General features: G+C 42.8%; 1 protein-coding gene across 5 annotated transcripts in view; it reads right to left on the bottom strand.

Annotated features, from left to right (window-relative positions):
- The window catches only part of TBCK (TBC1 domain containing kinase), a 177069-nt gene extending 152922 nt beyond the window's left edge, over positions 1-24147 (bottom strand). For 4 of the 5 annotated variants that reach the window (XM_019534143.1, XM_019534144.1, XM_019534140.1 and 1 more), the window contains exons 1-3: positions 24113-24147; positions 14024-14256; positions 7429-7501 (exon numbers count right to left, since the gene is read on the bottom strand). In XM_019534143.1, the coding sequence (XP_019389688.1) occupies positions 7429-7501; positions 14024-14216 (266 nt within the window). In that variant the 5' untranslated portion in view covers positions 14217-14256; positions 24113-24147. Of the gene's footprint in view, positions 1-7428; positions 7502-14023; positions 14257-15746; positions 16702-24112 lie in introns of those variants that run through there. The other variant, XM_019534142.1, reaches the window with a different exon arrangement.
- Between the last annotated feature and the right edge of the window lie 3519 nt (positions 24148-27666).

Here is a 27666-nt window from a genome sequence, read left to right as displayed (position 1 = left end):
CATAACTCAGTGTTCATCAAACTATTTAAGAAAACAAAGCCTCACTAAATTAACTAATGGAGCTCTTCTTAAATAGCTATTCCAAGCAAGGACATTAAACTACCTGGTGATTAGTTCCAAAAAGCCTGTCTGCCTGTGGTCTCCCACAGCACAGACTGTAGCCGGCATGTGTTCCATTAGCTAAGGCCAAGGTGTTTGCGTAAGGCAGAGGGGAGGGGAGATAATCCCTGCTTAGCAGGGGGAAACCAGGCAGATGCTCTGCACTTGCAAACTTTTGCTGGAGCTCTGGCCAGGGAGCAGAGGGGCAGGGCCAGCTCTGTGAAGCAAAGCCCTGCCCAGCACAGAGAGCATGCCAGGATGTTGGGGGTGTCTAGTTTATTTTAAAACCAGCACGGAGGCTGGGACAGACATTGCATAAACTGGTTTGACTCCAATTGGTTCACTGTAATACTACATTCAAACAGGTGTCTCTCAAACTGGTTTCAGCCATTTTCAAACTGATTTATGTGCACTGAACATCTGTTCTGTTACAGGCTTAAACCAGTTTCTGATCACTTAAACCGGTATATGTGTAATGTTTGTCCTGAGCCTTAACGTTTAGGCTATAAACAAGGTTAAATGACAAAATATGCTCTTTTCCTAAAAGGAATATTACAGTTAGTTATATTTTTGCAGTCTAACTCCATCTCCAATTTAAAAAAAGAAAAATTAATTACATTAAGAAAAACAGCTTTGGATAAACAAGTCATGACTAATAAGCCAACTTAATTCATGATTTTGCTAAAGTAAATTTTATCTTGGAAATAGCTTCTGGCAAAGAAGTAAAAGAAACCACTAACGCTACTAGATAGCCTAAAGCATAGCAGCTCATACACCTTTAGGGAGATACTTTATTTATTTATTTTAAGTGTTTATCAATGCGGCTGAGTTTACTAGGTCATTATTTAGTCATATAAAATGGAACTTCAGGACAGTATTTCTCATGTACAGTTTGTGTGTAGTTTTGATTTAAAGCTGAATAGATTCAGCCCTTGAAATCAAGTCACATGAAACTATATAGCTTTTGGATTACTTGCATCTATTCCAAGAGGTTTTTCCCCCCCGTTTTTTGGGTTTTTTTATGGAACCTACACAGAAGTTAGCATATAGTATCTTTTTATAATGCAATTTTACTTCAGGTATGCTAGAAGTACATTCCAATAGGGATAGAATGAAGAAATTCAAATCTACTGAGTAGACAATATCTAATAATGGCAAATAAAACTTACTCATCCAAATATGCACATGGTTTTTCTGAAGCTAGTAAACAGCTGCACAGTCTGCTTCCCATCAAAAGCTGCATGTATAACATATTATACCTCCGTATATCTGATGGTTCACTGGTAATTTTTCAAAACCATAGCTTTCAAAACATATGACAACTATGTTGTATAGAAGAAAGAAATATGCTTCGACTGCCAGTCACAAATCTAAGACCAGACCAGAATGTCTACAGTAGGTACCAGAAGTCTGTGAAATGTCTGCATTCTACATTTGCTGGCACACTCAATAAGAACACAAGTGCAGGCCAACTTCAAAAGGAAGAACACACTCCAAGTATAACATGAAAGTAAAGACTATACAATTAATTTTACAACAAGGAGTGGTACATATAGCTCCTTTCAAACAGTCTGGAAGTACGTCCCAACAGAACAGTTCTAAAACTGCTAAATTTATTTTTTTTAAAGTTGCCCATCTTTTAATGTCATTAATTCTTTTTTGTAGGCAAGGAGACAGCAACCTCCACAAATCAATTACATGTTTCAGGGAACTGAATGGGTAACTTGAATAATGTTTGTTTGTGCGTCAAGACGGTGAAATGGATGAAGAAACGGAGTAAGAAAGAAAGATAGCTACTCATATGCACCACAATAAATTGCCAGTCACAGGATTATACATCAATAGCTGCCAACAGGCACCACTACTACAGCTAACAACTGGTGTTACTGTTACCATATTTCTGTATGGCTTCACAAAAGCATTTCCATCGAAATGCTACAGGCTTCCCTTGCTTTAAGCAGGTTCTGTATATGCAAATTTGCTCTTACGTGATGACCCTTTTTATACCCCAAATTCATTATACGTGAGGTAAATTCACTCTTATGCGATTGGCATAGGTGTGCTCCGCACTCCCACAAGCAGGTAAGCCTGCGAGAGGAGGGGAAAGGTCCATGGGGCTGGGCCCCAGTCATTCCACACCCTGCTGCAGCTGCTCTGGGAGTCACTGGGCTGCGCTGCTTTATGTCCCGAACCCCCCAGGGCTCCACTTGTCCCCACTCACCCCAGCCTCTGGGCTGCGCCATGTCATGGTGCAGGCAGCTGGCATCAGCTACTCCCAGGGCCGCTGCAGCAGGGGCTGGGGTGAGTGGGGACAAGCAGAGGCCCAGGGGACATGGGGCACAGCACAGCAAGCAGGTGGCACTGACTGCTCCCGGGGCCACTGCAGCAGGGGCTGGGGTGAGTGTGGACAACCTGTGCTGCACATCCTTTCCCAGCATCTTATGAAGAGAGCTTCAGCTCAAAAGATTGTGGTATCTATACATCAATATCCATGATGTGTATATTTCACACACACTTACTTTGTCTAGACTATAAAGGTGGCAAATCTATCCTGCCTTCTACTTAAGGACTTTTACCCCATAGTCATATTGGTATGGATTGTGGGCAAGGTTTTACCTTCCTCTGTAGCAGGGATCAGGGCCTTCTACATGGGATCTCTCAAGCATATATTAACAACCTTTTATAGAAGTAGGATGTTGGTTACTCGGCTTTACTTGTGGCAAGTTAGGAGGCTGTGTCAGTGTGACAGTAGTTTTACTAAGAGTTTAGATTATGGATTTGTATAGGATGATTTGAATAGGGATGATCCTGCCTTAGATAAGACACTGGAGGTCCCTTCTAACCCAACTTCACTATGATTCAATGACTTTACACTAACATAGCTAACTATGTCTCTCCATTCAAGGTAAACCAAGGAAGCCTGAAGAGAGAAGACTGCTTATTTTCAACTTTTCCTGCAACTCTACAGGCTGCATTCACTTCAGAGCATACGCAAAGGAAACTTAAGAGCTCCAAAAAAATGTGAAGGGGCACGTTCTCTCCTTTCTTTTCTCTCACTATGCACTAGAATCTAGCAGGTCATCAGTCCTACTCAGAAGCTGAAGATCTGACCCTATACTACCACACAAATTAAGCTTAACTAAATTAACAGGGGACATGATATTTCTGGCAATTTTTGTATTTTGTTACCATATAACAATTTATCCAAGTGTACTCATTACCTTATATGCTTTCTAATATTCAGGCCTAAAAATTGTTGGTTCTCACGAACCTACTCATGCTTCCCGGTCAGATTTTGAGAAAAATTAACTTAAAGTTCAAGGTATGTTCTTGTGTACTTGTTCTCATTCCTAGATATAAACCATACAGTAAGTAATGTGAGACATAAATGATGCATGGCTTTAGAGAACACTAACTGCAAAATAACCACCAGACAGTTGAACAGCCTGTTTTGCAATATGCACAGAAGAATGGACAGTCCTCAGTGGTATGTCTTGAATTTCAACACTAAAACTAATAGAAGATTTCCTGCTGACTTTACATCAACTTACAGGTGCAAAGAACTTGGTTTCTGGCAAGTGTAGGAAGAATTAATTTAGAAACCATAAGAACAGTTTTTTCCATTCCATAAACAGTTTATAACATTAATTACAATAGCATGCACACCAGCTCTGGTATCATGGACTAATGCAATTAAAATACACGGAAGAAGCCAAATAGTTCTTTACAAAGCTTAAGTGACATAGATGGATCAGATAACGTAACTGGGAATTGGTCCTGTCCAAACTACTTCTGACCATTGACATGTCTCACAAAAGAAACAAATGTCCATTTTAATCAGCTGAAAAGGAAGGGAAAATGTGTCCTAGTCTCACTGGAAAAAAAAAGACTTTTCTTGAAGAGAAATACAGCTTCTAGCTACTGCTCCAAATGAAACTAGCACGGCTGAAGCATTGGTGACTGCTTCAGAGAGGACAGAAGAGCTACTTTATCAAAGATTTTGTTTTTGAAAATTAGCTCTGAAATACATATACTGATTTTTAAATTAATATTGCAGAAGCCGTTCAGCATTTCTATCTTAAATAAAAATCCCATCCAACCACCATGTTTCTTCTCACCCTGTTTAAAAACAAAACATTATTTTCTTGGCAGAGACAAAAATGGCTGAAGTTATGAATACAAATAAAATTAGTCTTTACTGACAAGAAATAACTTTGCTTAAACTGCCTTCCTCATCACTCCAAAAAGGACATTTTTTTCTTGCTTTAACCACATAGCTAAATTTGCTGAAGGATAATATTAATACTGAGTGGTAAACCTGTAAAACTACTAAGGGTCCCTAGAGAGCCTTGGAATGGGAATCTTTTATTATGTCAAGTCACAACTAGTAAAAATACCAGAAGTGCGTATTTTCCAAGACTGGTCAAGAAGCAACAAGCATCTTACACCAAAGCTCTCATCTTAGAAGAAAGCTTCTATTGATGACAGGAGAGGTGTGTAATGGAGCGAGGGAAGAAAGGCACTTTTACTGCTCAATTGATATGAAGAGCTTTGTAGGTTATGGGCTCAAACCAAAACCCACTAAAAAGATTACTATCAACTTTATTAGCTTGTATATTAGGCCCCTATGTATGTGTGCATAGTTGAGGTCCTGAACGCAATAGCCAACTTACCAATTTTTGTTCCCAGCTAGTCTTTTGAAAATGTTTTGTATATTTCCCCTTGAGCACAAGGATAGCAAGACTAGAAAGTAAGTTGTTCTGTGAAAAGTGTTCTCCTGCATGTGTTCGAGTATCTGTCTGTAATATTTTTCTCGCGATCATTCATCCTGGTATGTAACTTTAGCCTAGTTTCAACCACACAGTTTGCATGAAGGCTTTTGGTGCCCTGAATCAGATGTATCACATTTCAGGATAGGCATATGTAGGATCCATGGATTCTGATGGGCTCATTGTGGGTGGTTGTACACTGTTGTAGCAGTGGAGAGAGTTGGTTCATAAAAACCATCTCACACACACACACACACACACACTCTAGCCTTTTTGTGGCAGGGATGTCGCTGCAGATCAAAACCTACCTCCAAGCTGAGAGGAGAGAGGGACGCACAGACTGCAGGATGCCGCCTAGGATTAAAAGGTGCAGCAGGGAAGAGGCTGCCACAGGAAGGCAAGCCGCATCAAAACTGGAGGGAGGAGAATAGAAGTGGCCACAGAGTGCCACAGGAGAGCCGGTGCATTTGGATGCACTGATGTGGCCATGCTTTATGGCTGCGTGTTAATGCTGGTTTTCCAGTGACCCTCGGAGAGGGGAATAAAAAACCCCACTGGCCGGACATTCAAGAAGGACTGGACACGAGTCCTCCAGAGGGCCAGGAGCAGCCACAAATGAATGACTGCCCTGGCAGAGGCGAGTGGTGGCAACCCCAGGAGCGGGAATGCCTTGCTGAAGCTGGCTTGGTGGCACCTGAATCCTTACCTTGCATAAAACTGTGGAGCCTGGATACAGCTGGTATAGACTGGGACAGCGGTGGATCCATGAGAAGAGAAAGAAGGAAGGAGTCTGAAACTGTAAGTAACCATTGGGAGGAAAAGGGAGAGCGCCTGGGAGTAAGGCATCCTGGGGCAAATAGTAAGGCAAACCAGGCTGACGTAAAGCCTGAACTAGGAGAGTACACCATCTGAGAAGGGCTTTGATGAGGTAAGGACTAAGGCCCCTACTGTGGCTGGCAGACTTTGTCTTAGCCTTGGTCAAGAAGCAACATCTTTGGTTGGTGTAAGGCGGGGTGTAGGGGAGGTGGAGCCCTGAAACAGAAGTCCAGGCAAGACAGCTGAAAGAAGGGAACAGGAGAGGCAGGATTCAAGAACATCCTCCCAGCAATAACCAGTAACAACAAGACGTGGCAGGAGAGAATCCCTGCCAACCTTTCAACGCATCTTACTGGAAGGCAAGCAGTTGACTCGGAAGGAGGCAGCTGCATCCGAACGGCCAGAAAGGGCGAAGTGCTCGAGTGAATGTTGTGTGTGGTTAACACTTCTCTTTGATCTTGAAGAATTGTACTGCAATAAATAACCTTTATAACCATTTACAACTCCCTCAAAGTTATGCAAGTACTGCATTGTAATTTATATCAGAATGTACAAAGAACAGATTTTGGGACAAGTGTTAATGCTGATCATCACTGCTTAACAGTACAACCTTAATAACAGAATAAGGATATGTAGGAATTAAAATATCTAGAGTCTCTAAAAGCCATTTTTTCACACAGAATTAATAAGGTAAATCTTACACTGAATTTGAACTCTAAAGAATAAGAGAAATGGAATATTGTCCAGGCATTTCTCACGTAGAAGGAAAGACACTGGTTACCCAAGATCAGTCCGTCTTTTCTAACTGCCTTCAAGACCAAAAGGCTGAGGATTTAGGGGATAGAGGGAAACGGAAGACTTTGCACCACAAGGTTTTAAATTGCTAAAATCCTGATTCAACTTGATAATGAAATAAACTTTAACAAGCCTTCTTGGAGCAACTAAGCACTGTTCGAGTGTTAAATCTATATTCTCCGAGTTTTATCCTGGGACTTCAGTGAATAACTATAATGCTGTGGTTTAGAGAGAAAAGGAACAAGTCGATCATAATGCCAGTGGCTCAAGGTTGTGACTACATAAATATCCTGAATCTCTCATTGAAGGAAGATGTTGCCAAAATTTGCAGTAGCAATAACTTAAAAAAAAATCCTGGAAGTTTAGCACTTGTGATAATGTTTTCATTATGAGAATGATCTATACTTACTCAATATTTTTGGTACAATAACAAGTAATCTCTTCTCTTGTATTTCTTTACATCAAATTAGTATTTTTCAAACTTGTTCAACAAATACATTTTTAAAAATAAAAGATCAGCTAACTTTACGTATCATAACAAGCAACAGTGATTTCAGTATCTACACTTCATTATTTTCCCTACTGAAAAAGTGATATTTTCATCTAAAAAAATTAAACATCAATTGCCATATTTCATGAAACCAAATAACCTTTAAACTTCAATTCCTGTTGAGCTCAATACTACTAAAAAGACCTAAAATGCACAAGTTTTACAACATTCAGTGTCCAAAAAACCCTATTTTAGCTTTAAATACCCCTCCCCCCCAAACTTATAAGAAAAAAGTAGTTATTTGTTTGGCAGTAGGAAGACATTCAAACACTGAGCAACATAAAATTGAATTCATGCTGAACTATAAAAGCAGTTACATTTTCTTCAACGTGCCTGGACTTGGTCACTGAAAATATCTAAACCTTTTTGTTAGTGGGTTCATTAAGTTTGATATCATACCTCACAGGTTTCCCATCTCGTAGCAAATCTTCCAAACTCTTTTCACAGTGTTCAGCTGCCACCACCAGCCTCTCTGATTAAAAGAATATACCAAAAGCAAATTTACAAATCCAGACACATGGCTTTACCCCAAATATTTTAACAGCCACTTTATTTAAACTATTATACAGCATCTTGTCATCCACCAGATATATAGCTACGTTATTAAATAAGTACTTCCTTCAGAATGATTTACAAATTAAATACAAAATGCAAGAAAAAAAATATTTTTTTCCCTGTAGGTCACATTTCCTGCCCTACCCCCAAATATTCACATATTAAATTTAAGGTACCAAGAATTTGCCATCATCTCAATTGCTAAACAGTTCTTGGGAAACTAAGAGCACCACTTACATTGGGATGGCTGTATAGTGAATTTTCTGATACCTTACCTTCCAACAGTATGAGAAGAGGAGAAAAGTATCTTTCCAGAGTTCACTGAATTTTACTACCTTCACTTCTAGATTTAGTTTGCAGATTTTTCTCCCTACAAACATTAGCTACTATATCCAGAAACTTTGACCATGGAGTGCTTTACCATTGCTTTAAGTATTACAATGTCAGTTTCGCTACCATATTACTTTAGTAAGCTACTGCCAGTTTAAACTTGGAAGCATTTATTTACCTCTTAGTCTATTAGTATCTTCATTAAGAAGTACAATATCTTCATTTTTTTCTGCCTTGATGATCAACAGATTTGATAACTTTATCCTGAAAACGTTTATATCTAACATGTGAGTGAAAATACTTTATGCCACCGATTCCAAAATAGTCAGTAAAGCTCATGATGCTATATACAATTACACTTGATCTAGAGGCCAAGAAGCGTAGTGATCCGGACACCACCACAGTTGGTTTACATTCAACAATCTCTCTTTCAAAGTGGAAGGGTTAGGCGGGAGGGCAGAATTTACCAACTACTACCTTTTGGCAGATTCTGTAATTAGCTAGGCAGTTACAGCCTATATAAGCTTTTATAAAGGGCGAATGTTGTTAGTGCTGTCTTTAAAAACTACCAGTCCAAGGCAGAGGGCATTTTGTGCCAACTGTGCACTCCGTTCCTTTTGAGCTCCCAAGGAAATAAGATCATCTTGAATCACTTCTGAATAGAAAACAGCTGAATCCTGATTTGTGAGCTAGCTTTGCATGTGAAAACAGTTAATAGACATGTAAATAACATTTTGAGTGATGAGATGAGAGCTGTATTCTGCACAGCATGAACTAAAAATATGAGGTAAATTTGATGCCAAAACATGAACTGGTCTAAGCAAACAAACAAGAAACACTGATCAGAACAGTTTACCACAGCTCTGAAAAGCATGCTGGATTTTCTAGGAGAAGCTTCAATTAGATGCTTATAAGTTTTAGGAAAGTGGAGTTATGCTAGGTGTTTATTTACTCAGACACTAAACCCATCAATGACAACATACCATACATCATAACAATGGTGCCCACTAGGGCTGTGCGAAGCTTCGGTTGCTGATTCAATTTGGAGGAGATTCAGCAGCCTAATCTCCAAATCAAAATAGCCAGTAAAAGGACTCAAAAAAAGTAGGAGACCAATAAAAAGCTCCAAATCAATCCGAAGCCTCTGAATTAATTCGGAAAAGATTTGGATACTCGGGCAGTCCCCACTTGCCACCGCAGGGAGCCAGACCCAGATTCCGTGATTATAAGTCGGGGGTGGGGACCATGGGGGGTACCCCCGTGAGGCCCCATCCGCTGCCTCCTCCCCCAGTTCCTCCCCCTCCCCGACTGCTCTCCCAGCCCCGCCTGGCCCCAGTGTCCTGGCACTTAAAAAAAAAAAAAAAAAAAAAAAAAGCCCCTCAATGGCTGTAGCAGAGGCTGTCACAGCCTATGGGGGTTTGTGGCAGAGCCCTCCACACAGCACGGGACAGTAGGGGGCAGCAGGGATTGTTCCCCCGCCACTTGGCAGGAGCTGGTGAGTGTGAGGATTTTTTATTTATTTAAAGCGCTGGGATGCTGGGCCTGGGTGGAGCAGCCATTGACGGGGCTGGGAGAGTGGGTAGGGAATGGGGCCTATTCGATTCAGAGATTCTGCTAATTCGGTGGCGGCCAAATCTCCTAATCAGATTTGGCCAAATCAATTTGGGACAGTGATTTGAATCACTGAATCGAATAACTGACCCCTGAAAAAAAAAAAAAAAGTCAGCAGAATCCGAATCCAAAGTGAATACTAGCCGTTTTGCACAGGCCTAGTGCAACCCTCCAACCTAGAAGCTGAATCTGGCCCACAGAGCCAGGTTACCAACAATGGGGTTCCCCATAGGTCTGGAAACTTGGTGGCAGGGATGGTGGAGCAGCATCAATTGTCACAGCTTCCAGAGACAATTAACACTGCTACCACTCTCCTGCCAAATTTCCAGACCTGTAGGGAGCCTTGTGGGCCAGATGATACTGTCCCATGTGCTGGATCGTACTAGTTCACAAGGTCACTCTATGGCCGTATCCAGTGCATGGCAATGAGTTGATATGTGGGATTGCTCCAGAGCTAGTCCAGTGCACAGGGCCAGGCTGGTGTACCTAATCATACCTATGGATTGACCCCATTCTGAATCCAGCTCACAGACAGATCTCACAGGCTGGGGTCAGTCTCATACCACTCATTTGGCTCACAGAGTCAGAAGGTTGAGCAGCACTGCATTATGATGATATTGCTTATGAGGAAGGAAAGAATAACTGCAATTACAGACAGGTGAATGTAAAAGTAAAACCTTGTCCAGTCCTGGAAACAGCTTTGGAATTACTCTGAGCAACTTCTATGAATCTTTCCCACCAGATTGGGAAACCATTTTGGTAACTTTGGCTGCCTGTAGACAAACATGGAGGCTGCTCTGACTCACTGCAAGTACAGCATATCAGAGCAGACTCGATTAACCGAGTCTGCTGGAGTGTGGCAATTACTGTGCTCCAGTAGCCCCTTGCATTTCATGTATCAGCATCTCTGCACTTCAAAATTTTGGTGGGAGCACTTGAAATAAAGCTCATTTAATGAGCTTTAGTTCAATTGCCCCCCACTGTCATTTTAAAGCACAGGGACGCCAATACACAAGATGCTGAGGTGCTTTAATTAGAACAGCTCTCTGAGCCACCACAGTTAAAGAGCACCCCCATTCCCAGAGCAAATGTAAAAGTGCCCTGTATGTGTAGCACCACACAACTGTTCATCATGTAGTACTAATCAGCAGGGATCTGGGGTTTTCTATTTTGCATGGAAAAAAATAAAAATCAAAAAAAAATTAAAAAAAAAAAATAAAAATCAAGATTTTTCCCTTTGAAGTGGGAAACTGCACATTCCCCCTTGAAGGCTGGCTGTTCCAGGCTGCAAGGAGCTGCGGGGAATGTGACTGGAGGCAGGGGACGCCACATGTGTGCGTGCATGCATATACACACGGCCAGCAATACAGCCAGACAGGGTGGTTGGAGCAGCCCCAGCAGCTGAATAAAAGTAAGTCCATGGGACAGGGGGAGGCAGGGAGCCAGGGCTTGGGGACCATCCAAGCAGGCCCACTGGCAATGCATTGGAGGGGTATGGGGGCAAAGGGCATGTGTGCCTCATGATTTTTGCACAGACAGTGGGGCAGAAGGCTTCAGCCTGGCTGGGCCGGCACTGGGTAGGAGCTGCCTCTGTGGCCCAGTAGGCAAGACATGGTACAGGAGGGTGGGCTGGGGCAAGGAAACTCAGTGCTATTGCCACTGCTGCTAGAAGCCCCATGCCAGCCATGCCAAGGTAAGGTGCCCCCTGTCCGCCTGGCAGCAGCGGGACAGGGAATGACACACAACTCCATGCCACTGCTACCCCTGCTGCTGCCAGGTGGGCATGGGGAGCCTTGCCATAGCCATGTGGCTGGTATGAGGCTCCTGGCAGTGACAGTAACACTAAGTCTCCCCGCCCTGCAGAGGCCCCCAGGGGGGAGGGCAGCAGGTTGGGGAGGTTTAAGTCCTACAGCAAGCAGCCCACATGCTTCTCCCCTCCCCGCCAGGCTCTGCTCTGGCCCTATTGTTCACGGGAAGGGGCCCAGGCTCCATGCTCCTCCCTCTGCTCTGGCTGCAGCAGCCACTGCTTCTTGTACACAGCAGCCAGGCCTTGGACACCGCTAGCAGCTGTAGCTAGCACCTGTGGGGCCAGGAGCAGGCACAATGCAGCTGCTGGGTCTCATAGCCCTAACAGCTGCCCCACCACAGTACAGCTGGAGGTAGCAGGGACAGCACACTGCCATATCAGGGTTGCTCAGTGCCACAAATCAGGAAGGGGAACAGCCACAGCTGGACCTGCATCCTGGGGAGTGAAGGTGGTAAGGGAAGTGCTAATTTTCCATGGTAACACACACCAAAATATATAAGTATTTAGAATTTAATTTTATTATGACTGAGGCATCGGTAAGGGTTTCAAATGGTAAATATATCAATAATACATTGTGTTCAACTGACACATACACACACACACACACAGAGTGACATTTCATTTTAATGATGGTAAAATATGGATTTTGGAGGTTTAAAAATCAGATAATTTGGGTTGTTTTTTTTTTTTTTTTTTAAATCAGAGAAAATCAGGATCCCTGCTAATCAGGTTGTCCTATGGTTGCCTAAGGAAGCATAGGAACATTAGTTTATTTGAATACTAAGACAATATTGTTCTTAAAATCCTATTTGCAAATCTGGATTAAAGGCACATTGTTAAAATGCAGTTGTGCACCAAACTTTCTATACCGACAAGAAGTTAAAACACACACACTCCACAAAAAATCCCAATGGGTAATATTGCAAACTCTACTAATTTGACAAAAATCCTAATACAACATTGGATTATAGGTAAGGATGTAATTAATTTGCAATTCCACGGATTTTGCAGAACTGCAAAATCCGGGGTTGTCCACAAAAATCAATTGAAAAAACCCAAAACAAAACACAAAATGTAATAAAAATAAGTTGTGGGAGCCAGTGGTCTTCACGGCTGCTGCAGCCCTCCCCACGAGGCTGGCGAGGCGTTAGCTAGCAGGGCAGCACAAACAGGAGAAGACAAGATGGCAACTGTGCTCACACCCCGTTCCCCCTTCGGAGGCCTCTTTGCCAATCAGTGCCAAGGGGCAGGGAATATCTGCGGAATTTGCTATTTATATGTTGCGGCCAACCTGCAAAAATTGTTTAGTTTATCTGTGATTTAAGTGTACCCGTTGTAGGTTCTTAAGAGTAAAACTGTATTGAGAGGAAGAGCTTGGTGATTCTAAGGATCTATTTATTAAACAAATTAAGTTTCTAACTATGTCAACTGTCAAATAAAATACTCGTCTTCAGGGAATAGAAACAGACAATCTTTTTTAAAAAACAAACAAACCATAATTTGCTTCCTAAAACAATTTCCACCAAAGATTGTTAGATCCAACTATTAGAACAAGAAACAGGCAAGGATGGTATTTAAGCTGACAACCTGAACCAGATGGAAAGAACACCAATGAATGTTACATTGCAAGCATTACGCTAGTATCAGAATATTGAGTAGTACATCTTGAGTACATTCACACAGCCAAAGTGGGTAAGCACATATGGAAGGAACAGTTTAAGAACCAGACAACAGTGGAAAACACAGAGAAGCACCAAATACATGAGCACACTATGGAAAAAGCCACCCATTTTAAACCACTCTCATCTGGATATACCTTATTCAATGAGTCATGGGAAAACGCAGACAACAATATGCTTAGCCACTTGAAAAATGCTTTATCCATTGGTTTTGTCCTTGAAGAAGTGACAGAAACAATCATTTCTCAGATGATCATTTAAATGGTTTCTAATTTATACTGGCTAAAAATATTTAAATAAATAATCATTGCCCAAATTAAGTAACAAACATAAATATTTTAAAAGCTGTGTAGTAAGTGAACAATGCAGTAGTTTACAATGAATCATCTTGTAAACAAAAGTAAAGTATTTCTAGTTTGCATTTCAAGGATTAACATGAACTTCATAAATTAGCTGACTGAAGTTGAAGATTAAGAAGAGAATTTTAGGCTGGCCTTTAGTCAAAAACATTTTTGTATATTGCAGAAGACCCCCCCCCCCAAAAAAAAGGCTTAAAATAGAACGGAGGGAGGGGAGAGATCAATTAATGAATCACAGACACCTCCAAGTCAAGTGAACAACAAGAAACTTACAGAATTCATGAAAGAATCTGTGGAACTGTAAATAGGAAATAAAAGAGGAATGATCTAAGGCATGATAGTATGACAATAATTAGATTAAAGATGCACAGCCAAACCATCTACATGTGCTTTGTATGTATGCATCAGAAAGTTTGGGGTAAGGATTGGTGGGGTGGGGAGGGTAAAGGAGGGGACTAGAAAAAACACTGATGCAGTTTGTCAGAACAGAAATGCATTAATACTTTAAGAAGAACAGCAACGAAAAAGCAATTCATGTTTTTTGATGCAAGCCAAAAGGGCAAAATTTGACAAGAATAATTGTCTTCAAAGTTCTAAGCAAAACCATTGTAAGATACCTAGATGGAGACACACAAAATTTCCATGGAACTCACCATGTTTTCCTCTAGTAATGTCCACATACTGACAAAGTCTGGGATGAATGATTGTCTTAAGAATTTGGAAGCGCCCCAAAATTTTGATGGAGTTGGGTGTCAAAGGAAGACCATTGCTTCCGCAAATGTCGTGTGGGAGAGCTGAGGCAAAGAAGGTGGAAGCACCCATCTCAGCATCCTTCAAGGGGAACATTTTTTGTTCTTTCTTTAAATCCTTCCAAGCAAGTATGTTCCTGAGGGGGCAGAAAAACAATGCATGTTAAAAACCTACATACAGCAGACATTTGCTATGATTAACAGCTTATGGATATTACCAAGATAGGAAGCACATAATAAAAACAATAAAAGTATTTACTGGGAAAACAGAAGCAACATCACAATTCTGCAACCCCGCTGGGGTGGGGCGGGGTCAAAGACAGTGGGGAAACCTAGGTAGCTGTAAGCAGTGCTCAGAAATTCAAAAGAACTTTAGACTTATAGTGAAGACCAGGTCACTGTCAAGGTATGTCAGCAGGATTTTAAAGAAAAAGGAGAAATTTATTTCTAATCCCCTACATGCAAGAATCCCACAATTAAGATTTTCAGAAGTTCAAAATACTGTTTATTGAACTTTCTTAGTTATTTGTGCTCCCCACAAATGACAAGACTTCCTCTACAGTCATGCTGTCTTGACAGACTAAAGAGAAATGAGTGGAAAGAAAAAGAAAGAGTAAGGAAACTTTTTTGCTTTGCCTCAGGGTGGACAGTGGGGAATCTGCACAGGGCCCAATCCCTGTTCTGGCAGTACAGTCCCAGCCCCTTTCCCACCATCCACCTCAAGGCATGTGTGCACCTGCTACCAGCAATGAGCTGGGCTGGGGTTCTGCAGACCCCGGAGCAGCCCAGGATCTGTGGTGGGCAGCAGAGGCCTGCCCAGAGCCTGAGCCAGCTGTGGCGGGCAGCCAGGAGGCTGAAAGCAGCTACACTGGGGTCTGTGGAGCCCCAGCTTGGCTTGTTGCTGGTGGTGGGTGCACGCGTGCCCCAAAGCAGACTGCGGAGCAGGGTCTGGGGTTGCAGTGCTATAACAGGGATTGGGCTCTTGGAACACTGAAATCTTACAAGTCGAGGCTGCGGGTGTTTTTGGTACTCCGCCCAAAAATATTGCCGACCTCTAGCCTAAGTCAATGTACTTAATACATTATAGAGGAGAACACTTACAAGTTGCTCTGCAGCAAGTCTACAGGCAACAAGCAGTACTAATGGTCCTCTGGTTCCACTAACTCCAGCCCAAAAAGTCACTGTGATGTAAGCCCTTCAGGAAGATGTGCATAAAACCAATAGGAAATATGAATCTCAGGCCCTTCAATGAAAGAGCATCAGCTATATGCTCTGAAAAGTGGAAACAACACAGATGCTTCAAAAGAAAGGACAGGGAACAAACACAGAAACAGCAAGGGAACCCTCAGGATCTGAACCCTGGGGAAACTGATGTAAAGGGAGGTATTTAAACATATTTTGCACTTTAACTGCCACTGTAATCTCAGCCCCTTGAGGATTCTCCATTACCACAAGAGCTGCATGAAACAAAGGAGGTTCAGAGCAATACAGAATCTGAAGCCACAGGGACTTCATACTGCCCTGCAACTTCTCAATGAGGAATGCAATACCTGAAAAAATAAGGCATATTACAATTTTTAAAAAAGAAATATAATCACATAGCTAGGTTTTTTTGAAGAAGTGCAACCTTGTTCACAGCAAAAGATTATCAGCATGGTCTTCCTAGCTTCCCTTGGTGAATTCCTCACTTTGATTAAAGCTGTATTCCCAACAGTAGGTTCCAGCTGAAATCAGTGAAATCTCAAGGTGTCCTTCTACACTGAAGTAAGGATGGACACACACGTCACCTATGAACATGTGCTTTCAATTTTTCTGGATATGTAGGTTGTGCTAAACTAATGATGGCTAAATCAACACACTTAAACCTGATCTTTGGACAAAAAAAGTTTTCTATTGAAGTTTAGTTTACTTTCTGGAAGTTCTGAATTGAGACTGAAGAAAAATTAGATATGTGGCCATTTTCATTTAATTACAAATAAAGTCATAATACATAGCAGAAAGAAGCCTAAAGTACAAACATGTGACAAAATTAAGTATTTATTCTGCTATAAAATGTATGTGTTAAAACTGACTTCTTCAAAATTAATCAGATACATATTGTAGGCTCTTAAGTTGCTATCTTAAGAAAATAAATAGGAAACAGCACAAAATGGGATTTTCAGGGGAAGAGAGGGAGGGGACAAAAGCTACAGAGGGGAAGTGGAGGGAGGTGGGTGCAGCAGGCTTCTGTTGCAAGTCTGACTCTGGCCCTCAGCCCCAGTCTGGGCCAGAGTCAAAGCCATGGTATCCACCTGCTCCCCCCTTGTACTTCATATGCAAATAAGACAAGGGGCTTTTTCTCTCCTATGCTAATAGAGGAAGAAAACCTCATCTTATATCCAACTAAATACGCAGTCACAATGCTCCCTTCTGGTCACATAATCAAAAAAAATCCAATCAATTTTGTCTTTGCTGCAGTGGAAAGCTATAGCAAGACCAGGCAGAGCTTAACATGCAACTTGCTGGGAAATGGCAAGAGCTGAACAGCTTTTCTGCACCTTCTCTGCAACCTGGTTCAAATCCCAGAACAGGAGTCCAAAGTAGAAGAGGGACTGAGCTTTGCAGCAGAACATTCTACTCATCCCTTTTATATCTGCCTGCTTACTACTTTGCCCTCTGGCTTCTAGTTTTGGCAAGGTACTTTGAACCCTACACTAACCAAAGTATCCACATTAGTTTCTACTCCTGCACCCTACCCACCTACCATCACAGACTGTTGACTTGCCAGTTGACACCTGAAAACTAACTCAATTAGATGCACACATTTTAATAAGTAGTTTGTTGAAAAATATATAACCAATGGACGCCCTTCCCATATGCAGTGTACTGGGGAACCAGAAGTTGAATGGGTTATGAAGAGTTAGCCCCATAATAGCTGGCATTTACATTTGTATCCTATGAAGCAGATACATGGTGCACAAGCAGGCAAATTTGAGGTAACTAATCCCACCAGTGAAAGTAATCAATTCACCTATGTCCCCATCCCAGTAGAAAGAGAGAACATAATAAGCATGTAGGCCCAAATCGTCCAAGGATATTTAGGACTTAATAAGAGTTAGGCACCAAATTCCCATTTCTTGTTTAAAGCAGGGAAAATTCCCATTCCAAGTAAGCCTAAATCAATTCTGCTGTTAAAATAATAGCTAAGAAACAGTTCCAAGAACAACTGAACATCATGCCCTTACGTGAAAGACTGCATGTCATGGTTGAAATGGATTTACAGTATGCCCCATTTTAATAAAAGCTGCTTAATGAAAACTTCAACCCTTGAGTCAGAAACCTATAAACATTGAGACTGCAACTACAGCAATTATTAAATGTGGAAAATTATTGTAGTGAAAGGATACATTTTTAGCTGTGGTTAATACAATGCAGCAGCTGGAAGCAGGCAAGAAAAACCAACATCACATGACCAGCTAGCTTTCCATGGACCACTAACCCTCAGTTTGGGAAGCTCATTTAAAACAAGTGTTCATAATAAAAATATGGTTAACAGACAGGCTGAATTTCACTCAATTCAATATCTTACCAAACAAGTATAAAAGATACAGAAAAGCCTGTTCGGACAAAAAAAGAGCAGTAAGATGGCTTTAATTGTTTAAGGTAGAGGTACATTCATATTAAACTACTACCTTACATTAAATTTAACTCATTTACATGGAGTGTAAAATTATAGCATAAACCTCAACTGAAACAATATTGCCCTGCTAAACAGTTCTCACCAAGAGTTTCAAAAATCATGATGTAAACAGCATTTGAAACTCTAACCAAGGACTTCCTACTGTAAAAATTTTCCTGGAGAATGAAAATGTGATCAATATTTAACTGTGGTCAAACATAGTTATTTTCTCTTCTCAGAAGTTTTCTGGCTACCCAGATCTTCAACATGAAAAGCAGTCCCTTTACAAATAAAGAACAGCTAGCAATGTAGCAGGGAATGGAGAGGAACAGATTATAACTAGTTGTCAACAAATATTTTCAGCAGACTGAAACAAAAATAATCATTATATATCAACAGCAATAACCTTATTGTACAAGGAAAACACCATATTTGCTGTATCCTCAGAAAACAGGTTCAGCAAACAAGCAAAAGAAGTTTTGCACCTTACCATGAACTGCGTACGCCACTTCTTTTAACATTCGGTTATGCTATTTCCACGACAATCAGGACAATGTTGCAATTTTCCATAGTAACCTTGAATTTCACATACAACACATTATTACTCCCATTTTCTGAACTGTATTTTTCAAAATTAGATGTTGACAAGTGTCAAATGTAATTTATTGGGTGCTTACTGAAAAGCAAAGCTGAATAGTGTAGCCACATACTAAATCATCACTGGTGATGACAGGATAACCCAACAGTTAGGCCACAGCTAACACAGAAATGAGCGGAGGAGGAGACCTGTAAATCACAGGGTAGTAATATAACTATCTCCCCCAGCCCCCACCAATAAGCACCCATTATTTTCACTGTGGAGAATCTCCTTCATGTATAAAACAGGCACCATCAAAAAGTAGTACAGATTCCACTGCTCTTCAGACTTACTTAAAGTGGAAGGAAGCGGAGAGGAGAGAGAGAGAGAGAGAGCACACAATCGGAAATTTTATAATCGTGTTGCATGTACACACTGGCTTCTCTTGTTTGCCTGCATTCTGCCATTAGGCAGTGAAGTAGCCTTCCCAGAACAGTAAGCTATTAAAGCCTTCTTTTGGAATGGACGCACATAGGACTGAGATGTTTTGATTATCGTCTTTAGAAAAAGACATTTTCATATTTCAGACTACATTTAGGTTATTATTTGTGGACACTTCTTACACTAACATCAATTAAAGCCATCTCAATTTGTTAAAAGAAAAATATTTCAAACCAGTTAATAAAACATTAAAACAATCGCATTTAGATATGGCATGCAACTACACAGTTATGTCTCTTTCTTTTTTATGTGACTGATGTTTGTGTTTTCCTCTCCTGGTCCTCACGTTCACTACTCATTTTCTTTTCACTACAGCAGAAACAACCGTTTTGCTGGCCCCAGACAGCTCTAGAGTTGAGTGCCTTATTTTTGTTACCCCTCCAGTTTAGATATCATCTACAAATACCCAGGGACCAAAAAGACATGATGCAATCTCAGAAGCTAAAGGGGAAGGAAGGGAGTGGGGAAGAGAGATTTTTTTGATTTCGCTTCTTAAAGTGCTGCTGGCAAGCCTGCAAGTCTCAGGCTAGATTTGTTACTGACCAAGAAACCATTAGCCAGAAGCAAACAGGAAACACTAGCTTAGGCACAAAAGCAAGGCCCAGAGACAATCAGTCAGTTTCATCCCAAGTGGAAAAACAAAAGACATCATACTGGGGTGGTCCAATTACATCCTAAACAGGGCTGCCACTCTGCTAAGTTGCGAGATAAATTTTCCCCTCATTCCAGGTTGCTGAGCTTTGTCCATCCCTCTATTCCCCACCCCCCAGCAAAAATAACACTCTCTTGATGATGGAGTAGTGAAAAGCTTAGGGAACAACAGTGATTTGGGGGGCTATCCTCATTCACAGATAGCTGCACTGCTCCTGCAGTCCCCTAGGACCCTGAAGCAGAAGGCATGTGCAGCTTCTCAGGTTCCACAATTCTCCAGAGAAGCATCAGGGAAAATGAACACACATCACCTGCCACCTTCTCGTGCATCTACTTGACAAAACTACTAACAGCAACAAGGTCACACTCAGGATCTCTGTCTGCAGTTGGGAAAGTATCACTTTGCCCATTTACAGCCACTTCTTAGTGCAGTGGTGACCAATGTTTTTGACAGGCTTGCCACAAGCTCACCCAGTACTTCCCCCAAGCGCCGCTGATCATTCTCCCATGCCTGATCTGCTGCTTGGCTTCCTGCTCCCTGCCTGATTTGCTTTCTGCTTCTTCCCCTGCCGATCTGCTGCTCTGCTTTCTTACTCCCTGCCTGCTTTGCTTCCTCCCCTGCTCAGCTTCCTGCTCCCTGTCCTGCACACCCTTCATGTGCTGCTCCAGTTTCCTGCTCCTTGCCCAATTTGCTTTCTGCTTCCTTCCCTTCCCCGTCGGCTGTTGTACCCCCTGGCTGATCGGCTTCCTGCTCCCCGCCTGCTTTGCTTTCTGCTCCCTGCCTGATCTGCGGCTCTTCCTCCTGCCTCGCCCCAGCGAAGAGGGCACTTTCCGGATCACAAGGTCCTCTAAAGGGCTGGGGGTGGATTCTACCAGGAACAAAGGCTTCACCCTTGCTTCCCCCCGCCCAACTCCCGCCGCCCAGCCATGCCCCGCGCCCAGGGGATGCCCTGGAGGGGTGCGCGGTACCTGCTGCAGCTGCAGGGGGAGGGAGGCGCATGCGCGCTGCCGCCGCGTTCCAGCTCCCGGCCTCCTCAGGCACCGACCCCTCCCTCCGCAGCCTGGCAGGTGTCGTCATGCCCTAGCGCCTTCCAACCCCCTGCCTATGACGTCTCACACCGCGGCACGTCGCTGTGGAAGGACCCTCAGGCGCGCCCCTGCGGCATGGGGGAGGGGGAGACGAGGTCGGGGTGGCCGCCGCGGGCGCCTGAAAAAAACCCAAACGATGTAGAAGACGTTGGGACAGAGAAGCCCTCCCGGCAGCCCTGCCGCGCCTTGGCAGCGTGTGTGCGCGTGGCGGTAACGTGGCTTATGCAGCAGAACGGGAGGGCTTCAGGTTGCGCAGCGGTTTCCGGCGGCAGGCTTGGCACCAGGCAGCCAGCAGCGCGGGGCCCTTTTTCTGGCTGCCGCTCCCGGGCGGCGCGCGGTGGCGGTACCAGCTCCTCGGTTCATGTGAGTGTTGCGCTACGCCCCCCCGAGTTCTTGCCGCCTTCTCGCGTGGCCCCGGCCGACCCCGTCGCCACAGCGCATGCGCGCCACCGGCCTGGGCCCTCGGAGGCGGTTGTGACTGTTACCGTGGGCGCAAGCCCTGGGGCGGGTGGAGGCATCGGAAGTGCCCGGGCCCGGGGCTTCTCTGGGCTTGGTGGCGGGGAGTGGGGCCGCTATAATTGAAACCAAGAGACAGAAGAATCCGTTGGGGGAGGGGGTGTGTATGACGTGTGGTCTGCGCGGTGACGGCGGCTCCCGAGGCCGTTGGCGATTGGCCGGGAGGTGGGGGCGGGGCTACCGGCACGTTCTAGCGCGGGGGTGGCAGCGTCTCCAGGTGTTCAAAGGCTTCACGGACATCAGGGGTGGAAGGGACCTTGGAAGATCATGGGGTCCAGCCAATTGCCCCATGGTGGGAAGTCAGCTGGGGTCAAGGGGTCCCAGCAAGATAAACATCCAAATGTTTCTTGAAAGCGTCCAGGGTAGGGACTTGCTCTACCAAGGACCAGTTTCCAGTTGGTGGCTATGGTGCCTTGTAACGCCCCCTATGGTGCACGCCATACTGCTCAACTACTTTCCTCAGGCATTTGTCTGACTCCAAGTGATATTGAACATCAACTTTCAGTTACTGTATTAGAAACTGAAAGTGATCGGGTTTGTTGACAGTGTGGTACAGGCGACATCTTTTATTAGACCAATTAGGCAGTTGCAAACAAAATGTTTGGTTTTTTGCAAGCTTTCGGGCACTCACACCTTTCCCCAGGAGAAGGTAAAGTTTCTCCCAGGCAGAAATGGAAATTCATACAGGAGAGCTGGAAAGTGGTGTCAGTTCTCTGGCTGGAAAAGTCCATTTTAGCTCGGATAAAAGTTGGAGCAGTTTATTTTCCTCAAAGGTGTGTGATGGCAAGAAGGATGTTGAATTATGCTTGTTAAGATGCACTGATACATTGGTTCCATTGGAACGGCACCAATATAAGGAAGAAAATTGACTGTGTTGGCAGTTAGCTTTTTTGGCTGATGTGGCTGATAAATGCATATGTGCACAACTGCAGCACGCATAGGGCCCAGGAGTAAGTCTAGTGAATTTGGTGAGTCTGTTGTGAGGGAAGGGGCAGAGGGGGGAACAGATCAAGACCCCCCACAGTGAAGGAGGGAGTGGGCTGGGGCAGGCACTGCACTGCCAAGGCAGAGCGTAGGATGGAGCCGTGGCTCGTCCAGGGGGCACAGGGAGAGGGGGGTATGGGGGTGGAGAGAGATGTTAGACAAGCTTTTGGTCATAAAGTTTCCTCAGGTCTCCAGGCAGGGCATTTTGTAGCAGAAAGCTTGCCTAACATCTCAACTAGTTAGTTGAACCAGTAACAGATATTACCAAATCTGGCTTCTTACTAAGTTTTGTAAGACAGCTCTGTATTATATCTATAGCCATGCACTGTGTGGGGCAGTGGTTATTGATCTGAACAGATCTGCTGACTGGGAGAGTTGTTTCATATACACATTTTTCTCAATATGCGTGTGCACTTTAAAGTATATTACATATTTGAATAAATACATAAATAAGTAACAAATTCTTCACCCTTTTCTCTCTAGAGGTGGTTACAAAGATTCAAAGAATGTGTGTGTATCAAATATTTTCAAATGTTTGTAACTCTTCTGCTGGACACCACCCTTATTTGGCAGTAGCCTTGTTAGGGTTCAATTTCTAGTGATTCCTGCTAACAAATAATGCTGGCTTAAGGTCATCTCCACCCAAAATGGGAAGATTTTATGACAACATGTGGGTGCTCAGAATGATCATAACATCCCCGTGTAGAAGCAACAAGTTTGGCATGTAATAAAAAAGAGATTTTATTAAATGTAAAAGAGGACACTCTTAAATGCAATAAATTTTAGACACAGTTTTCGGAATGTCTCAGTGGTGTGTGAGAAGCTGTCCCCCCCAAAGTCCTTTGGCATTAGCGCATAGCCTGTCTTTCACTCACATGTGTGAGGCTTGTTGAAATAGCTGTGCTGCTCTCTTTCCCTTCCTGTATCTGATCAACATTCTGGCTTAAAGGAATTCAAGTTTCAGGCAAGTTGATTTCTCATGTGTGGGGTTCTGCCGTTTCTAGGCGCTCTGTCACCTGTCCCAGCTGAAGCAACTGACCACGGGCATGGGATCCATCCCCAAAATCTTTTGGACTACTATTGGTGGCCTCAGCTTCTGGCTGTATTGAGTCCTGTTCTTGGTCCTGGGCTACTGCTGCTGCAAGGTCCCATGTTACTGTCTCAAAGCAGCATCTTGTTCTTTGGAGCAGAATTGGGGGCATACAGTACAGTCTCTGTTCTTAACCCAACTGGGAGGCACTCTGGAGACTCTCTCTTTCCCTTTCTCCTTGAGAGATGTAGGGGCCTGAGTGGATCATATGTATTAAGGAAGAATTTTCCAGGATGGGAATCTTTCCTGTCCTGCCCTCTATTTTTCCCGTAATTTGTCCCTTTTAAAACTGTCCATCACCCAGCAAGTCCACTTAATCCTGGTGCCAGTGATTAAAATTAATCTCTATTTGTTTGGGTTTATCTCGTTTGGGTTTATCTCGTCTTGACTGAGGTGCTCCTTGCTCATGTGGTTGGTCCTATTCAATTCTTGATGACTGATTCTATACAGCTAAGTGTAAGTATCCATATCTCATTCTCACCACAGTCCAGCATGTAGGTTAAGCAATATTTTTCCAGTGTGTAAAAGGATACAGAAAGGTGGGCATGTTCAGTGATCATAGAAATATTGCGAAACAGTTCCACATCTACTTTGACCCATTCCTAGACATGGGTTTATAACTTCATATTAGGGAATGGGGATTATATTAGTGATATTGTTGTGTTTTACTGGTTATTGCATTGACTGAGGTGTATGGGCCGTTATATGATTTGAAGTCATGGTTATGTTCAGAACTGTTATAGGCACACTTTCTTACCTTAAACAAATAAGTTATTGTTTCTATGCCCTTAGTTCCCACTTCTGGGAAATGGAGATATTTACTTGGCTGGAGCATTTTCAGGATTCAGTGCATTTCCCATACAGTTCATTATGAGTGGTTTTTGTAGTAAAAATCTTCAAAAAGATACAAGTTCTCACTGATTTCACCTGCTGCAGCTGCAGGGGGAGGGAGGCGCATGCGCGCTGCCGCCGCGTTCCAGCTCCCGGCCTCCTCAGGCACCGACCCCTCCCTCCGCAGCCTGGCAGGTGTCGTCATGCCCTAGCGCCTTCCAACCCCCTGCCTATGACGTCTCACACCGCGGCACGTCGCTGTGGAAGGACCCTCAGGCGCGCCCCTGCGGCATGGGGGAGGGGGAGACGAGGTCGGGGTGGCCGCCGCGGGCGCCTGAAAAAAACCCAAACGATGTAGAAGACGTTGGGACAGAGAAGCCCTCCCGGCAGCCCTGCCGCGCCTTGGCAGCGTGTGTGCGCGTGGCGGTAAGATTCATGTATATAACTAATCTAAATATCCTAGCTATACAAGACTGGACAGTGCTGCAGATTTAATTTAACAGTGCATCTAAATGTAATGAGAGATTGAGATCAAATTGACAGAAGAAGAGTTGTTCTTTTTTTCCCCCCTTAGTACTGCCATTAGTTTAATTTATTGTTTGTATCCATTGAGGGTCTAGATGGGCCCCCATGATCCTTGAATTGGCCAGCCATGAGACATTCCTGTAGGGTGGTACATATTAATGTTTCTCTACCATGATAGGAAATCATGCCTTAACAAATATTTCTTAAAAGTATTGAAGTTGGGCATTATGAAGGATATTTGTGAAGAAATAGACATGCAACTTTTCATTCCTACGTTCCTAAAGCTGAGACCTGGAGAGCAGTTTAGACAGTACAAACAGAAGGAGAAATGGCTGATACATGTGATGATAGTAAAATGCAACTGGGGATGTTAGAACTCCTTCTGCAATGTCTAAAGTTGCCTAAGACCTTTGTTTCTAGGTTTGCTAAATTTGACTGCTGGAGGGAAGTTTAGGTTAAAAATGAATTATAATATTCAATTTGGAAAGTGGGAGATGTAGTTAAATTGATTTTATGATTTTATATATAATTTGTCACCTTAGTGAATGATGACTATCTATGACTAGGGATCTTGTGCAGGGGGGCTGGCTTTGATGAGTTTGCGAGGTCTCTTCCAGCCCCTTACACTCTAAGAATCTAGGAATCTACCTAAATTGCAAAAACAGCCCATGGCACCATTTTCAGTCTTTTTTCAGTGGCTTCCCACCCACCCCCAAGTACACTGGTTGGTCGAGGGGTCCTGGTGGCCCTGTCCCTCACCACTGATTGGCCAAGAGGGCTGTCCATCATGCAGACCCAGACCTTGCTGCTGATTGGTGGAGGGGGCCAGGACCACACACCAAGTAGCCTTCTTGGCCAATCAATGCCTGGGGAAGTGCAGTTCCTATTTTTGCAACTCCTTTTCATGGCAGTGGCTCCTGCCCCGCCCACTGGGGACCCAGCATTTTATTTTTAGTATGTCTCCCCTTCCCCAACCCCTCCAGGTGATCCCATGCCAAAATTACAGGGTTCACCATTTTTGTGGGGTTCCCTTTTTTATTGTTTCTGTGAAAAATTTGAAATTGCAAATAGGGTAAATCCCTGTCTATGACTTAGGACCTCTTTATTTCATGCGAAGGATGTTGGAGGAAAAAACACCAAATAGCTCATCAGGGTCTGTCCATATCAATGAGCCATCAAATGTTTTTCATAATAGTTTTCCTTCCAGATATGCATCCAACTTCTAAAATTCACTTAATTAGTTGTTACTGCTGCTGTTACATATTTTACCCAGGGCAATTTATAGTAACTAAATTAATTGTATGATGTTATACAGAGAAAAAAGGAAGCAAATCCCTGAAGCTTTATGCAGCTTTCGCCAAATGCTTCAAATCAATTCATGTCATATTTTTAAAATTCCATGTGAATTTGAGTAAAAGGGCTCCAGTATATTAGAAGCTTCTGTAGCATCCTAGTGAGTTAGTGGTATGACTACACTAGATCTCACTATAAAGAAAAACTTAAAATGTAATGTGGTTGACACCACATGATACAGGCCATATTGCTGTGCATTTCTAGTATTTTCCTGGTCATGCCCTTACCTAAGAGATCTTGTTTTGTATCTTTGTTAGATTTATTTAACATTTTTGATGTGCTCAAAATCTTTCTTCAAAGCAAGTGAAGTATATGCATCTGTCTACAGTATTTGTCATCAAAATCCTATTTTATGTGTCAGATTCTCAGAGCTGACACCCTAAACTGTCCAGAAGCCTCATTTTTCTTTTGTTTGCTTTATATATCAGTGAAATGCTTGTGTTTTACATCATAACAATTCTGAGTATTTTTAATTTCTGTAACTCTTCAGATATGTTCTCCTCTAACTTTTAATCTGCCTTCCCTTCCTATTTTGTAATCCTGGCTTTTATCTTTTCTTCTGTGACCTTACTTGCATTTAATAATAATAATTTATTTACTTAGCAACTTATAAGAAGTGTTTGCATGTATAATTCTGGGTATGATTTTCATCAAATGTTTCTTTGATGTATATGACAGTAATTATGATGAAAAGTGGCATTTTATTTGTTTAAGCTTCCTTATGTTAACAGATGTTCTATAGTTCGTTAAATAAAATGCCTCCTCCATATACTGATACGGTATAATGCTTATAAAAATGAGTTTAGGACTAGAGTTGAAAATTACAGTCCTCTTCACCTTGTATTCTTCTATTGACTGGCATTCCTTTATGTCCTATAGTACATTGTATACAATCACGTATTATTTGCACTTTGGCCTCCAGTCTTTCAAATAAGCGTGTGTAGTTGCACCAATTACATTGTTGCCTTTGCAGGATTAGTGTCTTAAGTTATTCCTTTGGAAAAAGCAATTACTTACATAAGCAGATGGTAGAAAAGTATAGCTCATGTTTTGTTGAAATATCGTTGAGAATTCTGCAGAATTCCCTTTGTTACTGATGAAAGAATTAAACATACAAAAAACTATGTTTGTTCTTACAAGAGACCCTGTCAATGTTCCTGTTCCTTAAAATGAAGTAGTCATGAAAGTTGTCACATACACGTTCTTTGGGTGAAATTCTGGCCGGCTTATATTCAGCAGTCAGGATTTCACACTTCATTTTATTTCATAGTTGAACAATGTGGTGGTTAAAAAACAAGCTTAGTGGTACTAAGTGTTAGTCACAGAGGGCATGCCTACACGTTGCTGTATGATGTTGTTACGAAGTACTGTCAAAAAAGAAGTACTAAAGTATAGCACAGTACAGGCGGTTATTGTGCTGTGCATGGCACACAGGTAAATTTCACTGCTATGTTGCCGTAGCGGTACCCTATACTCGGGGAGTGAGCTGTCATGACGATGTAGTGTAAACACACGATTGCTAAATTGCCATAGCACACCATATGGCATCCTAGTGCAGCACTACGTCACCATAGGGCGACATGTAAATGCACCCAGAGAGCCTCAGAGTCGATGTGACTTCAGAATCTGATGTTTGCATTCCAACATAGAATAGTACATGGCTCTCCAGAATCTTGTGTTGATGCAGTATCAGAAAGTTCTGCCATATAACTCAGGGACCATGACCCCAGGGAGATGGGAGTTCAAGAAGAGTGGTTGCTTCTCAAGGAAGC

Source organism: Crocodylus porosus, unplaced genomic scaffold (assembly GCF_001723895.1).
Source record: "Crocodylus porosus isolate Cpor-Errol unplaced genomic scaffold, CroPor_comp1, whole genome shotgun sequence".
Taxonomy (NCBI): domain Eukaryota; kingdom Metazoa; phylum Chordata; order Crocodylia; family Crocodylidae; genus Crocodylus; species Crocodylus porosus.
The sequence above is the reverse complement of the archived record's forward strand: the minus strand, read 5'-3'. Positions and strand labels throughout refer to the sequence as shown.